Source organism: Nicotiana tabacum, chromosome 19 (genome assembly GCF_000715075.1).
Source record: "Nicotiana tabacum cultivar K326 chromosome 19, ASM71507v2, whole genome shotgun sequence".
Classification (NCBI taxonomy): domain Eukaryota; kingdom Viridiplantae; phylum Streptophyta; class Magnoliopsida; order Solanales; family Solanaceae; genus Nicotiana; species Nicotiana tabacum.
In genome coordinates, this window is record NC_134098.1 from 61,917,939 (window position 1) to 61,933,924 (window position 15,986).

Here is a 15,986-nt window from a genome sequence, read left to right on the forward strand (position 1 = left end):
CTATATACATATCCAAATGACGAACGGTTTAATGAGTTGGAAATTAGACTCAAAGGGCTTTAATTTTATAGGTATCACCTCCTAAGTCTTTATAGTTTGGTGGCAGCATGCGTTTAAAGTAGGATGTTGTGAGAATTGGGACATCCTTTCCACTTAATGTATCCAACTTGTTCCACACAAGTTCTTGCTATTCACAAAACTCCTTTGTATGTTCCAACACACCCTAAACGTATATTTTCATTTCAAAATAATGTGTTTCTATCCCATGGGTCTCCTTTAATACTCAAACACATTATTTCCAAATACCGCTAGCGCACTTTAAAATCTTAAATCATTAGAAAATTTTAACGGGGCCTTACAGAGAGGATATACCGCAATGTTGGGGGTCAACCGCAGGAACAAGCGCCTTGATTACAGTGATGCTGGTGGATTCTACTGCAGAGATTAGAGTCCATTAGTTAGCAGTCCTTTTGATTGTTCTTTTGTTGTCTTTGAGTCTTTAGGAGTCTTTTGGTTTTTAAGTCTTGTTTTTTTGGCCTTTATCTTAAAAAGTGTGTTTGTGTCGAGTCCGGTCTTTGTTTAAATGTTTGTCTTTATGTAAGTTTTTTTTAAGTCTTGTATCAAAACAAAAAAGGGAAAAGTTGAAAATCAATGAAAAAGATGTTGTTTTAGAAAAATTCGAAAACGAACCAAAAAGATTTTTTTTGTTTTTGTAAATATGAGTAATAAAAATAAATAAATTAGTCATGTCCCTGAACTACGTATTAATCTGATTCATGCGGCGACATGATACGTAGGCAACCCCTAAAAGGTTCGATCAAATATTTTTCAATGACTCTAAAATGAGGGATCAAAATGAGGTGAGCGAAAAGAAAAGCAAAGAGAGAGAGAGAGAGAATTAAAAAAAAAAAGAGTGGATTAAAAGTATGTAACTTTGTCTCTTCAAGAAAAAAAAGAGGAAGTACCAAAGCCAATTTGCATTTGTACCATTAGTACGAGCAACAGATGCTAAAAATGGTAATACATGTTAGAAACTTTAATCTTTCTACACACTATAGAGCAACCTTCAATTGTTATTATTAGAAATCATAAGAAGAAAAATGGAGGAATTTTTTTTTTAACTTCTAACATTTACTAGGGTTTACCAGAAGTAGAGAGATCGACAAATCAGAACACAAATGCACAACCAAGATCACAAAGCATTTAGGAAAATAAAGATGAAACAACATAAAACAAAAAATAAAAAAAAAATACATTACAAAGTATCGACGAAAAATACCGTGTTGTTGCCGAAAAGCGGTAGATTAGCGCGGCGATGAGCGGAGGAGAACAGAGTAAAGCTTTGCCAAAATTCTAGATTGGTGCGATAGCGGAGGAACTTAAAACCCGAGATTGAAGAGAGAGAAATCAGAGTGAAGCGAGATCGAGAGAAGGGAGAGAATGAATCGACTGATTTGGGAAACAGCGAGGGAGGGGCGGGGGGAGGGAGGGGAGGCAAGTGAGACGCGCATTTTGTTTTCAGGAAAATATTTTCCCTTCAAATTTTAGGGAAAATATTTTTCCCCAATTAAAGAAAAATATGTTGATAGGAAAAATATTTTCCAAACTATTTATGTTAACCAAACATAAAAAAATGGGAAAATATTTTTCATCCGTACCAAACACACCCTAGATTGTGCCGCCTCAGTAAGCTGGTAGACATTTGAAGCTAAATCATCCATTTAGATCCCTCTTCTAGCTTTCACATTTCTCATTCACCAGGGTATAACAGAGAAAATTAAATATTATCTGAATGCAGGTTAAGTCAAAAGTAGACAAGTGAATTTACAACATGATTGATGTGCAGCGGGAAGATATATATCATGTGTGTAATGAGGACTATTTTATATATGTTTGATTTAGACATGTAGCATTTAGGTTGAAGGTAGGACAGGACTCAGGAGCAAGTCGTGAGTTTGATATTGTATTTCTTTATCCCTCAACTTGGGTTCATGAGCTTTTGAACTTTATCAAATTGCATATCTATTTATCATACGGCTAAACTTGCAAGTTGGATTAAAGTCTAAATGCAAATTTTGATTAATTTTTGTAAATTTATAAAAAAGTAAAAGAAATCGGTAATTCATTTGTTTATGATCGCGCGAAGCGCGGATAGATTTACTAGTTATATATATATATATAAAAAGAGAAATTAAGGCTTTCCACTCTCTCAAAGGAGAGTGTATTACACTTGTTATGTCATGTGAGCAATGTGTTCACAATATGATTTAGTTCATGTGTTCAATAGATACACCTTTTAGTTTGAGTGCCTAAATGAAAAATATAACTCATCCTTTTTACATTATGAATTATGACCAAAACTAAAGTTTGCACTATCCATGATAAAACTGAACAATTCTTCGGTCGTTGTCATCATCATCATCATCTTTTTCTTCTTTTTCAGCATCGTCATCACCATCATCATCATCTTCTGAATCAAGTGTCTCATCTGAATCGTCATCTGAACGAAGACACAGAAGTAAAATATCTTGGGGTCATTTCTTTATACAAGCCGAAACTATAGTTCCAACATTATAAGACCTTAAGCACGGTTGGCCTCAAATCTTCAACGGAAAATATTCATCTATTACTACACAAAATAACATCTAACACCATTTTGATCTGTATCATTTTTCTAATTTAATTAGCTTTTTTTATCAAACAAATATATTGAGTCAACATCAATTACTGAAAGTTCATTCTGGACTATAATACATTTACTCACCTGGATCATTGTAGGTTCATTACACAAGACAATGGTTACAAACTTACAATTCTTCAAGTCAACTAACTGTAGTGAGTCTATTTCTGCAAACTCAATAGGAATCTTACACTTCTTGGCTAATATATATCCTACCGAATCAGATTAATTTAGGCTTCTATTAATTAGTTGTAGGAAAGAAACGTGAAGGTGTCAATTATAAGTTTGAGAAGCCAACCATCTAGACCAGCCACAAGAGGATAGGTGAGATAGAATCAGTTTTGGTTCATCTAATTCCAAAAGATTTTTAACAATGAATCTGAAAAATAATGTATACTCCCTCAATCCCAATTTATTTGCGGGTGTTTGACTGAGCTCGAAGTTCTAGAAAAAAATAAAGACTTATAAAGTATATGGTCTAAAATGAGTTATAAAAATTCTTTTGACCATAAAGCATCTCCAGGTAAAATAAAAAATTTAAGTTAAAATTTTAATAAATATAGAAACATGTCATTCTCTTAACAACTGAGTAAAAAGGAAAGAGTGTGTCACATAATATTGAAATTAAGTAAACTATGTTAAATTACGATGAATTCTTCTAAAAGATCTCCTAAGAAGCTTCCCTAATGAAACAACTTAAGTTTTTTAAAGTACAAGTGAAGCCTCCAAAGTAATAATGAGTTGTTTAACCACAATGCAAGCCTTTGTGTAAGAATCACATGCCTATAAGTTTAAACTCTTCCACACATTAAAACACCTCACCTACAACTACTCATAATGAGAACATTCACGACCATATTTGAATTATTTTTACTAATCTCAATAATTTACAAAAGAAAATACTTATTTTTTCACAACGTACGTCTAAAGGTTGCCAGCTATTTTGCTTTGGATTTATGTTTTATTTACTGACTACACTAAAAATATTTATACGATATAAGACAGTCAATCGCAGGGAGGTGTTTACCCAAACCAAGGTTAATCGCTTGGAAAATGCACTTAAACTTGACTCAAATAACTTTTGCAAGGTAAAAATGAAATAAAATTATTGATTTAATTTCTTTTAGCATGGTGATAACGTTAGAATCGAGATATTCATAGTATCTCTCCACTGTTGCTGAGTTGCTCAGCTTGTGCTTTTATATTCGGCAAATACCTCTCTACTTTCGAAAATGGCCTAAGAATACCCTTCGTTATACTATTGGGTTATTTGTACCTCTGCAATCATACTTTGGGTTCAAATATACCCCTCGTTTAAACGGAGGGACACGTGTCGTCGTCCTGTTGGTCAATTCTAAATATCTCCTAATTAATTAAAAAGACTCATTACCTATACTCGAAAAATAATATATTTTTTTTGTAAAAACTGGAAAAAAACCGAAATTATTTTTACTAAAAACGAAAATATTTTTTTTTTCAGTTTTTACAAAAAAACTGCTTTAGAAAAAACTAAAAAATATTTTCTAAAATAATATTTTTGTAAAAACTGAAAACAAAACTGAAATTCAATTTTCTAAAGTAATTTTTTTTGTAAAAACTGGAAAAACTGAAAATTGTTTTACTAAAAACTGAAAAAAAAAATGAAAATATTTTTTTTTCCAGTTTTTACAAAATCATTGCTTTTAAAAAAAGCTGAAAAATATTTTCTAAAATAATATTTTTGTAAAAACTGGAAAAAAAAAACTGAAATTTTTAAAGCAATGTTTTTGTAAAGATTGAAAAAAAAAATTCTTTTTTTTCAGTTTTTAGTTAAAAATATTTCAGTTTTTTCTAGTTTTTAATTGCTTTAGAAAATTGATTTTCAGCTTTTTTATTTTCCAATTTTTACAAAAATAATATTTTAGAAAATATTTTTCAGTTTTTTCTAAAGCAGTTTTTTTGTAAAAACTGAAAAAAAAAATATTTTCATTTTTTTTCAGTTTTTAGTAAAAATAATTTCAGTTTTTTCCAGTTTTTACAAAAAAAAAAATTATTTTTCGGGTATGGGTAATGGATCTTTTTAATTAATTAAGATATATTTAGAATTGACTAACAGGACGATGACACGTGTCTCTCCGTTTAAATGTGGGGTATATTTGAACCCAAAGTATGACTGCAGAGGTATAAATAACCCAATAGTATAACGAGAGGTATTCTTAGACCATTTTCGAAAGTAGAGTAATATATTTGACGATTTGCCGTTTTATATTTTAGTAAATAGACAGTGGGTACGTCACATGTTAGAACAGTTACATTAAACAAATCGGGGGGTACATCACATGCTGGAACAATCAAATCAAACTATTATAATAAATACTGTACAGTATTAGTAGATAAAATTTACTGTGAATAAATAAGAAAAAAGTGGCTGTCAAATTCAAAGGGGGGAAAGGAGAGTTGAAATGTAAGTAATTTACAAAGTATTTGTAGTTTTGTACTCTGCTTCAATTTGATGAAAATTCTATAATTCTTATCTTCCTGATGGGGGATTAGAATCTTGACCGTTGATAACACTTTATTGCACTTGACCGTGAAGCAGTCAATATTCTTTATCTCTGTCTTCTCCCGCACTAAGCAACAGAAGGATAAAAAAATAAAAAGAAGAAAGAAACTAGAGACTGTCGGGATCGAAAATAACAAGACGCTATGCGGAAGCTAATGAAGCAACTATGATGACGATAAATTAGACGATACAAAAAGATATATTAAAAGAGATATAATACTTTAATGTGGTTTGGTCAATTGACCTACATATGATAAAACTAATATAAAAGAAGAAAAAAAACTATAGAGAAAAAAATCTCCCCTAAACAAAACTCTTTTAATCTACATTGTGAATATTATTGTTATGTTTTTCTATGAAGGAGGGATGCTCAATTTATAGAGGTCCACAACTTTTTCCTACAAGAAAGAGATCTATCAAATATGGAAGAGATATATATTTTTCTTTTGGAAAAGGTGCAATCAATTTTGGTAAATATTTTTCCTTCCTTCAAGGTATGGAAAGAAAATCCGGACAAAATCGTAACAATTCTCTCCTTTAGCCTGAATTCTTTTGACAAAGTTTGATCCTCTTTCTTCACATAATCTTCATCACTGATGCTTGCCATTATTAAAAGTAGGTATGACTGGGGAAAAAATGGAGCCTCATGTGTTGAAAGTGAGCACAGGTTAAAAGTATTGGAGCCGTGGGAGCCCATGCGTTAAAAGTAAGCAAGGGTTGGAAGTTTATCCCCAAATGTAGTATTCGACATTATTTGTTGTTGATAAAAATCTTCATTATCGTAAAATTGGTTGTTGCTTGATCTGAACCCGCCTTCAACATATCTTCAATCTTACTTAAACCATTAGTTCTGATACCACTTGTTGGAATCAAAAATAACAAGGCGTCATGCGGAAGTTAACGAAGCAACTATGATGACGATAAATCAGACGACACAAAAAGGTATACTAAAATAAACATAATACTTTAATATGGTTTGGTCAATTGACCTACATATGATAAAACTAATATAAAAGAAAAAAAATTATAGAAAGAAAATCTCCCCCTAAACAAAGCTCTTTAAGAGGCTTTTCCTACAAGAAAGAGATCTATCAAATATGGAAGAGATATATATATTTTCCTTTTAGAAAGAATACAATCAATTATGGTAAATATTTTTCCTTCCTTCAAGAATTCAAATATGGAAAGAAAATCAGGATAAAATCCTAACAGAAATGGCATGTGCTTTCAGAACAGGTGTACTTGACGGGCTTCCAGCAAGTGTGCTTGACGGGCTTTCACCAGAATAGGTTTTGCAGTGCAACGCGGAGGAGGAATTTATCGAGCTTGTGGAACAGCTTAAACCAACTGAGACCACGTTGCTCAACTGGGCAATTGAGCTAATGGCTGATGTTGTTGAGCAAGAGGAATCCAACAAAATGAATGCCAGAAATATTGCGATGGTTTTCTCCCTAAATATGACAAAGGTAAGTGGAATATACTTCTGTCAAGGCATACAGAATCTTAAATTCACTAACTGGTTGAAGCATTTTATTTCATTTGTTGTTCTGGTATCAGATGTCTGATCCATTGACAGCACTCATGCACGTTGTTCAAGTGATGAACTTACTAAAGACCCTGACTGTGAAAACACTACGAGAACGTGGGGAGACAGAAGATGAAGGATATTTGCCCATGTCATCTAGTTTTTCCGATAGACAAACTGAGAAGGAATTTGACACTCAACGAGAGATGGAGACTAGATGTGAATCAACAGGGCCCGCATCAGAAGATGATGATGAGAAACCTCGTTACAGCTACAGCAGTGAAGACAGAGATGAAATCGAATCACTGAGTGAAATGGAAGGAAGCTTCCTACGGCAATTGGATGAGAACGATCATGCAAAAAATAACTTTCGGAAATAGCTAGAAGGAGTTTTTATTGGACCGCATTCTTCTCCTACATCCATTTCAGCCTAACTTGAAGACACATGCCAATTGGCCCATAATAAAGACAACCTGAAAGACCCTTAGTTATATTTATAATTGTAACCTTGTCTTAGTAGTAGCCATTCTTTTACACATATAGTATTCTTTACTTTGTATATATATAGTAGTTGGTTGTTTGTAAAAGATAAAGAACTCAATTTATTACGTTGAATAAAATTTTCCCTTTATCTTTCTTTTAGAACTAGGGTTCTGATTTGTTCTCTCTACAAATTGCTTTGATTATTCGATCGTAATATGGTATCAGAGCATGGAAATCGATAGATCAGACCGTTAGCTACCGTCCGATGTTACCCTCAAAAGTTGGTTCTGATTTTTTGTTCGACCTGTTGTGGTGGCCGGAGGCGATTTTCTGCGGTGGTTTCTGGTGAAGTTTTTCTTTTGTTTTCTACACGAGACTATTGCTTCTTTAAGTTATTGAAGAAGACCGGTATTCTCTTTCAATTTTTGTATTTCACTACTGTATGCCCTAATTTTCTTTGCACCCTAATTTTAATATGGTGAACACTGATTCTACCACCTCTGTTGCGACTGGTTCTAATACAAGTACTGCCGAATCTTCTCACCCACTATACTCTATTTAACTATTAATCCTGGAACTATTATTGTTGTTGAGATTCAATGGAATGGGTTATGGTAGTTGGTGTCGGGGAATGTTGATTGGATTGTCATGTAAAAATAAGCTAGGAATAATAAATGGAACTATTTGCAAACCTAATTCCACTTCACCATTGTTTGAGGCTTGGTGCTGATGCAATGAACTGGTGATTGCATGGATTTTGAATAGTCTAGAAGCTGAAATTTGAGAGAGTGTAATGTATACTGAGTCAGTATCACGATCCCAAATTTCCTCCGTAGGAAGTCGTGGGCACCTAGTCTCTAAAACTAGGTAAGCCTATCAACATGCAGAAAAATTGAAATAACAACTTAAAAAGCTCAAAACTTCCACAACTGCATAAATAAAATTTGTAACTCAAAATGTACAATCCCCAAAACCTGGTGAAGTATAAGTCACAAGCTCTAGTAACAATTCTGAATAAATACATCACTGTCAAAGATAGTGTAATGAAAGAAGAAAAAAACAGGATAGAAGGGGACTCCGAGGCCTACGGACGCGGGCAGGTATACCTTGAAATCTCCAAAGCAACCTCAACTCACTAGTGTCGGGACTGATAGGAAGTACCTAGATCTGCACAAAACGATATGTAGAAGTGTAGTATGAATACACCCCAACGGTACCCCGTAAGTGCCAAGCCTAATCTCAGTAGAGTAGTGACGAGGTCAGGTGAAGGCTCTACGGGAGATAATAAGAAATAAGGCGAAAGATATAATGATAATAAATACAATGGAAATGAAGCAATAAGGAAATTTATGAAAATTAACAACACAGAATCAAGACAGTTAATACAACACGGAAGGAAGCAAGGATTAACATATTAAGAAAACAAACAACCAAAGCAACTACAACAAATAAGGAAATATCAACAAGGGCCACTATCGAGGTACCGTCTCATAGTCCCAAATCATAAAAATAACTCACAACCTTTCCTTATATCATCGCGTGAGCCTTTACATTTAGTTTAAAAAATTATTTTTTCGAAATAGTATCCCGCGTTTTAGCCCACCTTATCACACTGCATGGCTTCTAATAGTTCCCCTACTAGCCACACGTATCAAGCCTACCTTATCTCACCACATGTGTTTCAACACCCAGACCTTATACCACCGCATGTGCATCAATATCACAACATATCACAATTCGCACCTCAAGTGCCCATATATCACAACTTGCCAGAAAATCAAGCAATAACACAATTTCACAATAAAGAGCCCACGACTCAACCACAATGTACATAAGTATCAACAATAACAACCGGAGAGTAACTCAATAAAATGATGTCTCATAACTTACACTTTACCTCAATAGGAACCACGGCATTTGCAACTCAATACCAAATTCAACAACATGATATTCCAAGAATAGCAATTTCAAGTAAGAATTCAACAGTTAAATAATGAATATGGAATAAAAGAAAGCAAGTAATTCAACAAAACATGTAGGGCAACTTGCAAATAAGAGATAAGACAAGTAAGCATCTGAAATTAGACTAATTATGAGGGCTACAACATGTTAAAGTAACTCAATTAAAGCATGAAAGAGAACAACATAGCTAAAAATCAGAAATTTCACATTTATCCCGTGTACACACTCGTCACCTTGCGTACACGACTTTCACATATCATAACAATGCCAAATCCTAAGGAAAATTTCTCCCACACAAAGTTAGATAAGTCACTTACCTCAAACCACGCTAAATCAATCAACTAGAAGATATTTTCCTCAATTTTTCAACTCCGAACGGCTCGAATCTAGCCAAAACAATCTATAAATATAACTATAGGAAACTAATTCAAACAATGAAATTTTGATTTTTGCTAAGAATTGAGAAATTGACCCAAAAAGTTACCCCGGGCTCGGGCCCGCATCTTAGAACTCGACCAAAATTACAACAAATGAACCCCCATTCGATATCGAGTCCAACCATATAAAAATTACTCAAATCCGACCTCATTTCGCCTTTCAAAACTCAAAAATTTAGCCTAAGGAGTTTCTACCATTTTTTCCCAATTTCAAACTTCAAAACACTAATTAAATGATGAATTTATCAATAGATTCATGGGAATTAATCAAAAATGAGCTAGAATTCCTTACCCCAAAATCCTCTCCGAAAATCCCTCAAACTTTCGCCTCAAACCGAGCGCTCAAAGTCCCAAAATGAATTATGATTCAAACCCTCCCCTTTTCTGCCCAGCGACTTCCGCTTCAGCGGCCCTTGGGTCGCTTTTGCGATGCCGCACCTGCGGAAAAACCATCGCAGGTGCGAAAAACACTTAAGTCCTCAATTTCCGCTTCTGCAGACCATGGCTCGCACCTGCGAGCCCGCTTCTGCGGAGAATCCCTCCGCTTATGCGACCAGAGCCCGAGCCATCCTCGTCCGCATTTGCGATCTCCCCTCCGCACCTGCGGACTCGTAAATGCGGATAAATCCTCGCACATGCGCTCCCAGTTGGGCTAAGACAACTTCGCTTATGCGACCAGTTGCTCGCTTTTGCGAGTCCGCACCTGCGGCCAAACCCTCCGCAGGTGCGATGACAGCAGAAGCTAGGCACCTTCAGCAAAATTCAACAAGTCCAAATTCTTCCAGATTCAATCCGAATCACACCCGGGGACCCCGGTACCCCGTCCGAATATACCAACAAGTTCCAAAACACATAAAGGACTTACTTGAGGTTTAAAATCACATAAAACAACGTAAATTCTACGAATCACAACCCAAATTCAAGCCTATGAACTATGAACTTTCAAATTCTGAAACCTAATATCGATTCATACCAAAACAACTCCGATTGACACCAAATTTTATACACAAGTCATAATTGATATTACATACCTATTTCAACTTCCATAATTAAGATCCGACCCCGATATCAATAAAGTCAACTCCCGGTCAAACTTTTCAAAAAATTTTCATTTTTCAACGTGAGCCAAATCGTGCCGAAATGACCTACGGACCTCTAAATCAATATCCGGATACTCTACTAAGACAAAAATAACCATACAAAGCTATTGGAACCATCAAAACTCCATTCCTGAGTCATTGTCACACAAGTTAAACTACGCTCAACTCCTACGACTTAACTTTCCAACTTAGGGACTATGTATCCCATTTTACTCCGAAACTCACCAGAAACCATCACCAACCATTCCAGCAAGTTACATAACTACAATATAGCATAGAGGAATCATAATTTAGGGGATCAGGGCTAAGATACTCAAAATAACCGATCGGATCGTTACAGTCAGCTGCTAAGCTATGGAAGGATATAGAGAAACGTTATGATCAGCCTAATGGGTCCAATGTCTATCAAACCCACAAATATCTGTCTTCAATTTCTCAAGAAAACTCAAACATTTCTGCCTATTTCTCTAGAATCAAAATGTTATGGGATGAATTAGCCTACTTCATCACTTATCCTAATTGTGTGTGGGTGTAAAGAAGCCTTTCAGAAATTGGAAGAGGATCAGAAGTTGCACCAATTTCTAATAGGGTTAAATGATATTTACACCATTATTAGGAGGAATATTCTAGCAATGAAGCCTCTTTCAGACATTGACACTGCATATTCTATGCTGCTCAATTATGAAAGTCAGTGTGAGGCTCAATCTTCAACACCTTCCTTTTCTCCTGAGACTACCACCTTCTCAACAAGTGTTCAGAAATCATATCTTGGACCTGCTACTGATGGGATGTAGAGGCCCTATCAATAGAAGGTTGCTTTTGAATCTAAGAGGCCAATTTGGTATGAAAGTATTGCAGAAAAATTGGCCACACCATAGAAAAGTGCTACAAACTACATGGCTATCCTAATAGTGGTCCTCCTAACAATTCCCAGCCAAACAAATTCAAAAAGACTACAGCCTATGCTCATGTCTCGGATTCTCAGAGTGTAGTCACTTTTGATGCTCATATTCCTCATAATCATTCTAAGCAGTCTACTAACAATAACCATGGTTTTACAAAAGATTAATATGAACATTTGTTGAACCTGTTCCACCAAACTAAGGTCTCACCCCAAGACTTTTCCATTTTTGGATCTGCCAACTTTGTAGGTTTGGTGCATTGTCTTGATGTTAGCAACTATTGTGTTTTTACTTGCAATATGTCTAGATTAGAAGGTGATTCTTGGATAATAGATTCTGGTGTAACAAATCATATGAAACCTAACAAATCTCTCTTATTCAACATGAAACCTCTAGTAATTCCTTACTTAGTGATCCCGCCAGATGGTTATAGAGTTAAGGTGACTTGTTCAGGATCCTCTCATATAGTTCTGTATAATGTCTTGTTTGTGCCTTCATTTCAATATAACCTGATTTCCTTGCATCAACTTCTTTTACAACTTGCTTGTAAAGCTCTTTTTTCATCTTATGATTGTGTTTTACAGGGCCATTCTCTGAAGAGGCCTCTGGTTTTTGGTAAAATCTCCAATGAGCTCTACCTCTTCCAAGCTGATTCTTTCCTGCCTTGTATTTCTGCTACTTCAGTTGGTGATGTTGTTTCCACTATTTCTGCTAATTATGTTGCTTGTCCATCTGATTCTATTTCCACAAACACTGTAAATACCATTGAAGCTAATAAGACTATCTTTACTGGTGTACATCTTGTTCCTTCTGCTTTCGATTTTGATATGTCTTGGCATCTCAGATTTGGTCATATGCCTTTTAATAAAATGAAATCAATTTCTCATATTAAAGACAAGTTATCCGAGAAATAGTCTTTTGTTTGTAATATTTTTTCTATGGCTAGGTAGCAAAGGCTTTCTTCCCTGATAGTTCTATTAAAACCATCAGTCCTTTTTAACTTGTCCATGTAGATTTATGGGGCCCTTATCATACTCAAACCTACAATGGTTTCAGATATTTTCTTACCATTATAGATATTTTTTCAAGGTCCACCTGGACTCATTTACTTTCTACTAAGACAAATGCCTTCACCCTTCTAAAATCTTTCATTTTTCTGGTTCAAAATCAATTCAGTTCCTCTGTTAAGACACTTAGGTCTGACAATGCATTTGAGTTAGGGAGTGTTGAAGATGTTTCATTTTTATCCTCCCAGGGTATTATACATCAGACTTCTTGTCCCCACACTCCACAACAAAATAGAGTTGTGGAGAGGAAGGACAAACAGCTGTTAGAAACTGCTAAATCTCTATTGTTTCAATCTAAGTTGTCTGTTATGTACTGGGGGGAGTGTCTTCTCACTGATACTTACCTAATAGGTTCCTATCACCCTTGCTCAATTATAAACCACCTTATGAGTTGTTGTATGGTTAGCCTCCCTCTTACTCTCACCTTAATGTTTTTGGTTGTTTATGCTTTGATGTTGTTCCTAATCCTTATAGGGACAAGTTCCAATCAAGGACTATTACTTGTGCATTTCTTGGATATAGTATGACTAAGAAAGCATATAAGTTGCTCAACTTGACCAAGCACAATGTAATTTTTTCCAGATATTTTATATTCCAAGAATCTGTCTTTCCTTATACTAATTCTTCTCCCCCTGCTTTCTTTCCTTCTTCCATTTCTACTCCTGCTGATTATCTTGTTTCTCCTAATGTCTCTTCTCCTTCTACTTCCTCTTCTGGCGATCCTTTTGTTTCTCTAAAGAGGTCATCCAGACCACATAACCCTCCACCATACCTAAAAGATTATGTTTGCACAAGTGTGTCAGTTTCAAAGGACTCTAATTCTACTTCTGATGCTTGCTTGTTTGAACCACAATTTTACCATCAGGATGTGTATAACCCTGCTTGGCGGGCTGCTATGTTGGCTGAATTGCAGGCCTTAGAGGCCAATAATACTTGGACAATTGTACCTTTACCTTCTGGTAAGAAGGATATTTCTTCTAAGTGGGTTTATAAGGTTAAACAAAAGGCATATGGTAGTATAGAAAGGTACAAAGCTAGGCTTGTAATTAGGGGATACTCAACAAGAGTGGGTTGATTTTACTGAAATATTTTCTCTTATTATTAAACTTACCACTATTAGACATTTTATTAGTATTGTTGTTAAGAAATATTGGATTATTTTTCAATTGGGTGTGAATAATACCTTTTTACATGGTGATTTAGATAAAGAGGTGTATATGAAGATACCTCTTGGCCTACAAGTTGTTTCCTCTGATCCTTTTGTCCCTCTAGTATGCAAACTTAATAAGTCTTTATATGGCCTTAGACAAGCTTCAAGGCAGTGGTATGCAAATCTATCCTCAGATCTTCAGTCATAGGGGTACATTCCTAGTAAAAATAATTATTCCTTGTTTACTAAACTGGTTGGTTGCTCCCTTACTATTGTAGCTATTTATATGGATGACATTTTGTTGACTGGTGATGATAATGCTAAAATTTCTGCCTTGAAACAATTTTTGGATGCTCAATTTTGGATCAAAGATTTGGGGGGAAGCACACTATTTCTTAGGTTTGCAAATCACTAAGCATCCTCAAGGTCTGGTAGTCACTCAACAGAAGTTTCTTATGGATTTGCTTTCTGAATTTAATTGCCTCCAAGTTAGTTCTGTTGTTTCACCTTTGGCATACATTCTAAGTTGGATGCTGATTCTGTAGACTTACTTCCTGACCCATCCTCGTATAGAAAATTAGTTGGCAAGTTAAATTTTATTCAACATACTCGGCCTGACATTTCTTACAGTGTTCAACATCTTAGTCAATTTATGCCCCAATCCAGAGTTCCTCATTTTGAAGCTGGGTTGCATGTGTTGAGATATTTAGTGCGTACACTTGAGTTGGGTTTGCTATTCAACAACTCCTCTTCTTTTGCCATAACTGGTTTCTGTGACTCTGATTGGGCCAGTTGTTCTACTTCTAGAAGGTCTGTTAGTGGCTTTGTGTTACTCTTAGTTGGGTCTTCTATTTCCTGGAAGTCCAAGAAGCCAGCTACTATTTCATTCTCTTCTACAGAGGCTGAGAACAGAGCCCTGAGGCATTTAGTTGCTGAAATTGTTTGGATGGTCAGGTTGCTGGGTGAGTTTGGCATTTCTTACCTCTCTCATGTTTCTGTATTTTGTGACAATTGTTCTGCTATCCACATTGCTCAGAATCTTATATATGTTTCATGAGCACACTAAACATATTGAGATTGACTTCCATTTTGTGCATGAAAAGCTTCAATCTAGCCTCATTGATCTGCATGGTGTTTCTACTACTTCCCAGCTGGTTGATGTCTTCACTAAAGCTTTACCCGGTATTTGTCATTGTTCTTTCCTCTCCAAGCTTGGCCTGGTTCCCCATTCCAGCTAGCGGGGGTGTTGGACCATATTCTTCTCCTACATCTACTTCAGCCCAACTTAAAGACACGGGCCCACTGGCCCATAATGAAGACAACCTGGAAGACCCGTAGTTATATTTATAATTGTAACCTTGTTTTAGTAGTAGCCATTCTTTTACATATATAGCATTCTTTTCTTTGTATATATATATAGTAGTTGGCTGATTTGTAAAAGTTAGAGAACTCAGTTTATTACGTTGAATAAAATTTTCCCTTTATCTTTCTCCCTGAACTAGGGTTCTGATTTGTTCTCTCTGCAAATTTCTTTGATTATTCGATCGTAATAATTTTGTGTAGTGAACACGATAACCCCACGAGTTCTTCCACTTTTGATGGAGATTCTTTGTGTTTAAATGATAGTAAATAATGGGATTTCTGGCTTGAGCACTAGCACAAGAGCAACTTACTGTTTATGTGGGGATTAAGGTGCAAGCAGATTAACTAGAGCATGTAGAAGTACAAATTGAATCTATTTCGGCGATGCATCTTTTGGAAGTTCTAAATCTTTCTATCGTCAGTGAATGGTTGTTTATGAAAAGTGTTGGTGATTAGGCTTAGTCTAGACACAGAATAATTTTCTTGTTGTTGACTTGTGAATCCCTGTTCAGTTTTAGGCTGAACTTGTGGTTATTTCCTATGTTTCATCAGCAAGGCAAAGATCTCTAATATTGATAAGTTAAAATTGATGTAAAATAAAGATTTTCGAAGGAAGATAATGAAAAGAAGATGATTCTTATAAAGAACAAAGTCAATCTCAGGTAAGAATCAAATTGATGTTTTTATTTTAACAAGAGAATAATAGTAGGCAACTTCTCTAAAAGGTTGTGTTTTTTTTTCCTTTCATTTTTCATGAATCTTGTTAATTGGTAATA

The 15,986-nt window shown here is 35.2% G+C and overlaps 1 protein-coding gene across 1 annotated transcript; it reads left to right on the forward strand.

Moving 5' to 3' along the window:
• Positions 1-11,361: 11,361 nt before the first annotated feature.
• On the forward strand, positions 11,362-15,086 carry LOC142173515 (uncharacterized). The gene is made up of 7 exons (XM_075239120.1): positions 11,362-11,519; positions 11,939-12,071; positions 12,216-12,466; positions 12,808-13,008; positions 13,173-13,724; positions 14,515-14,802; positions 14,885-15,086. The coding sequence occupies exons 1-7, from the start codon at positions 11,362-11,364 to the stop codon at positions 15,084-15,086; spliced, it is 1,785 nt and encodes a 594-aa protein (XP_075095221.1).
• The last annotated feature ends 900 nt before the right edge of the window (positions 15,087-15,986 follow it).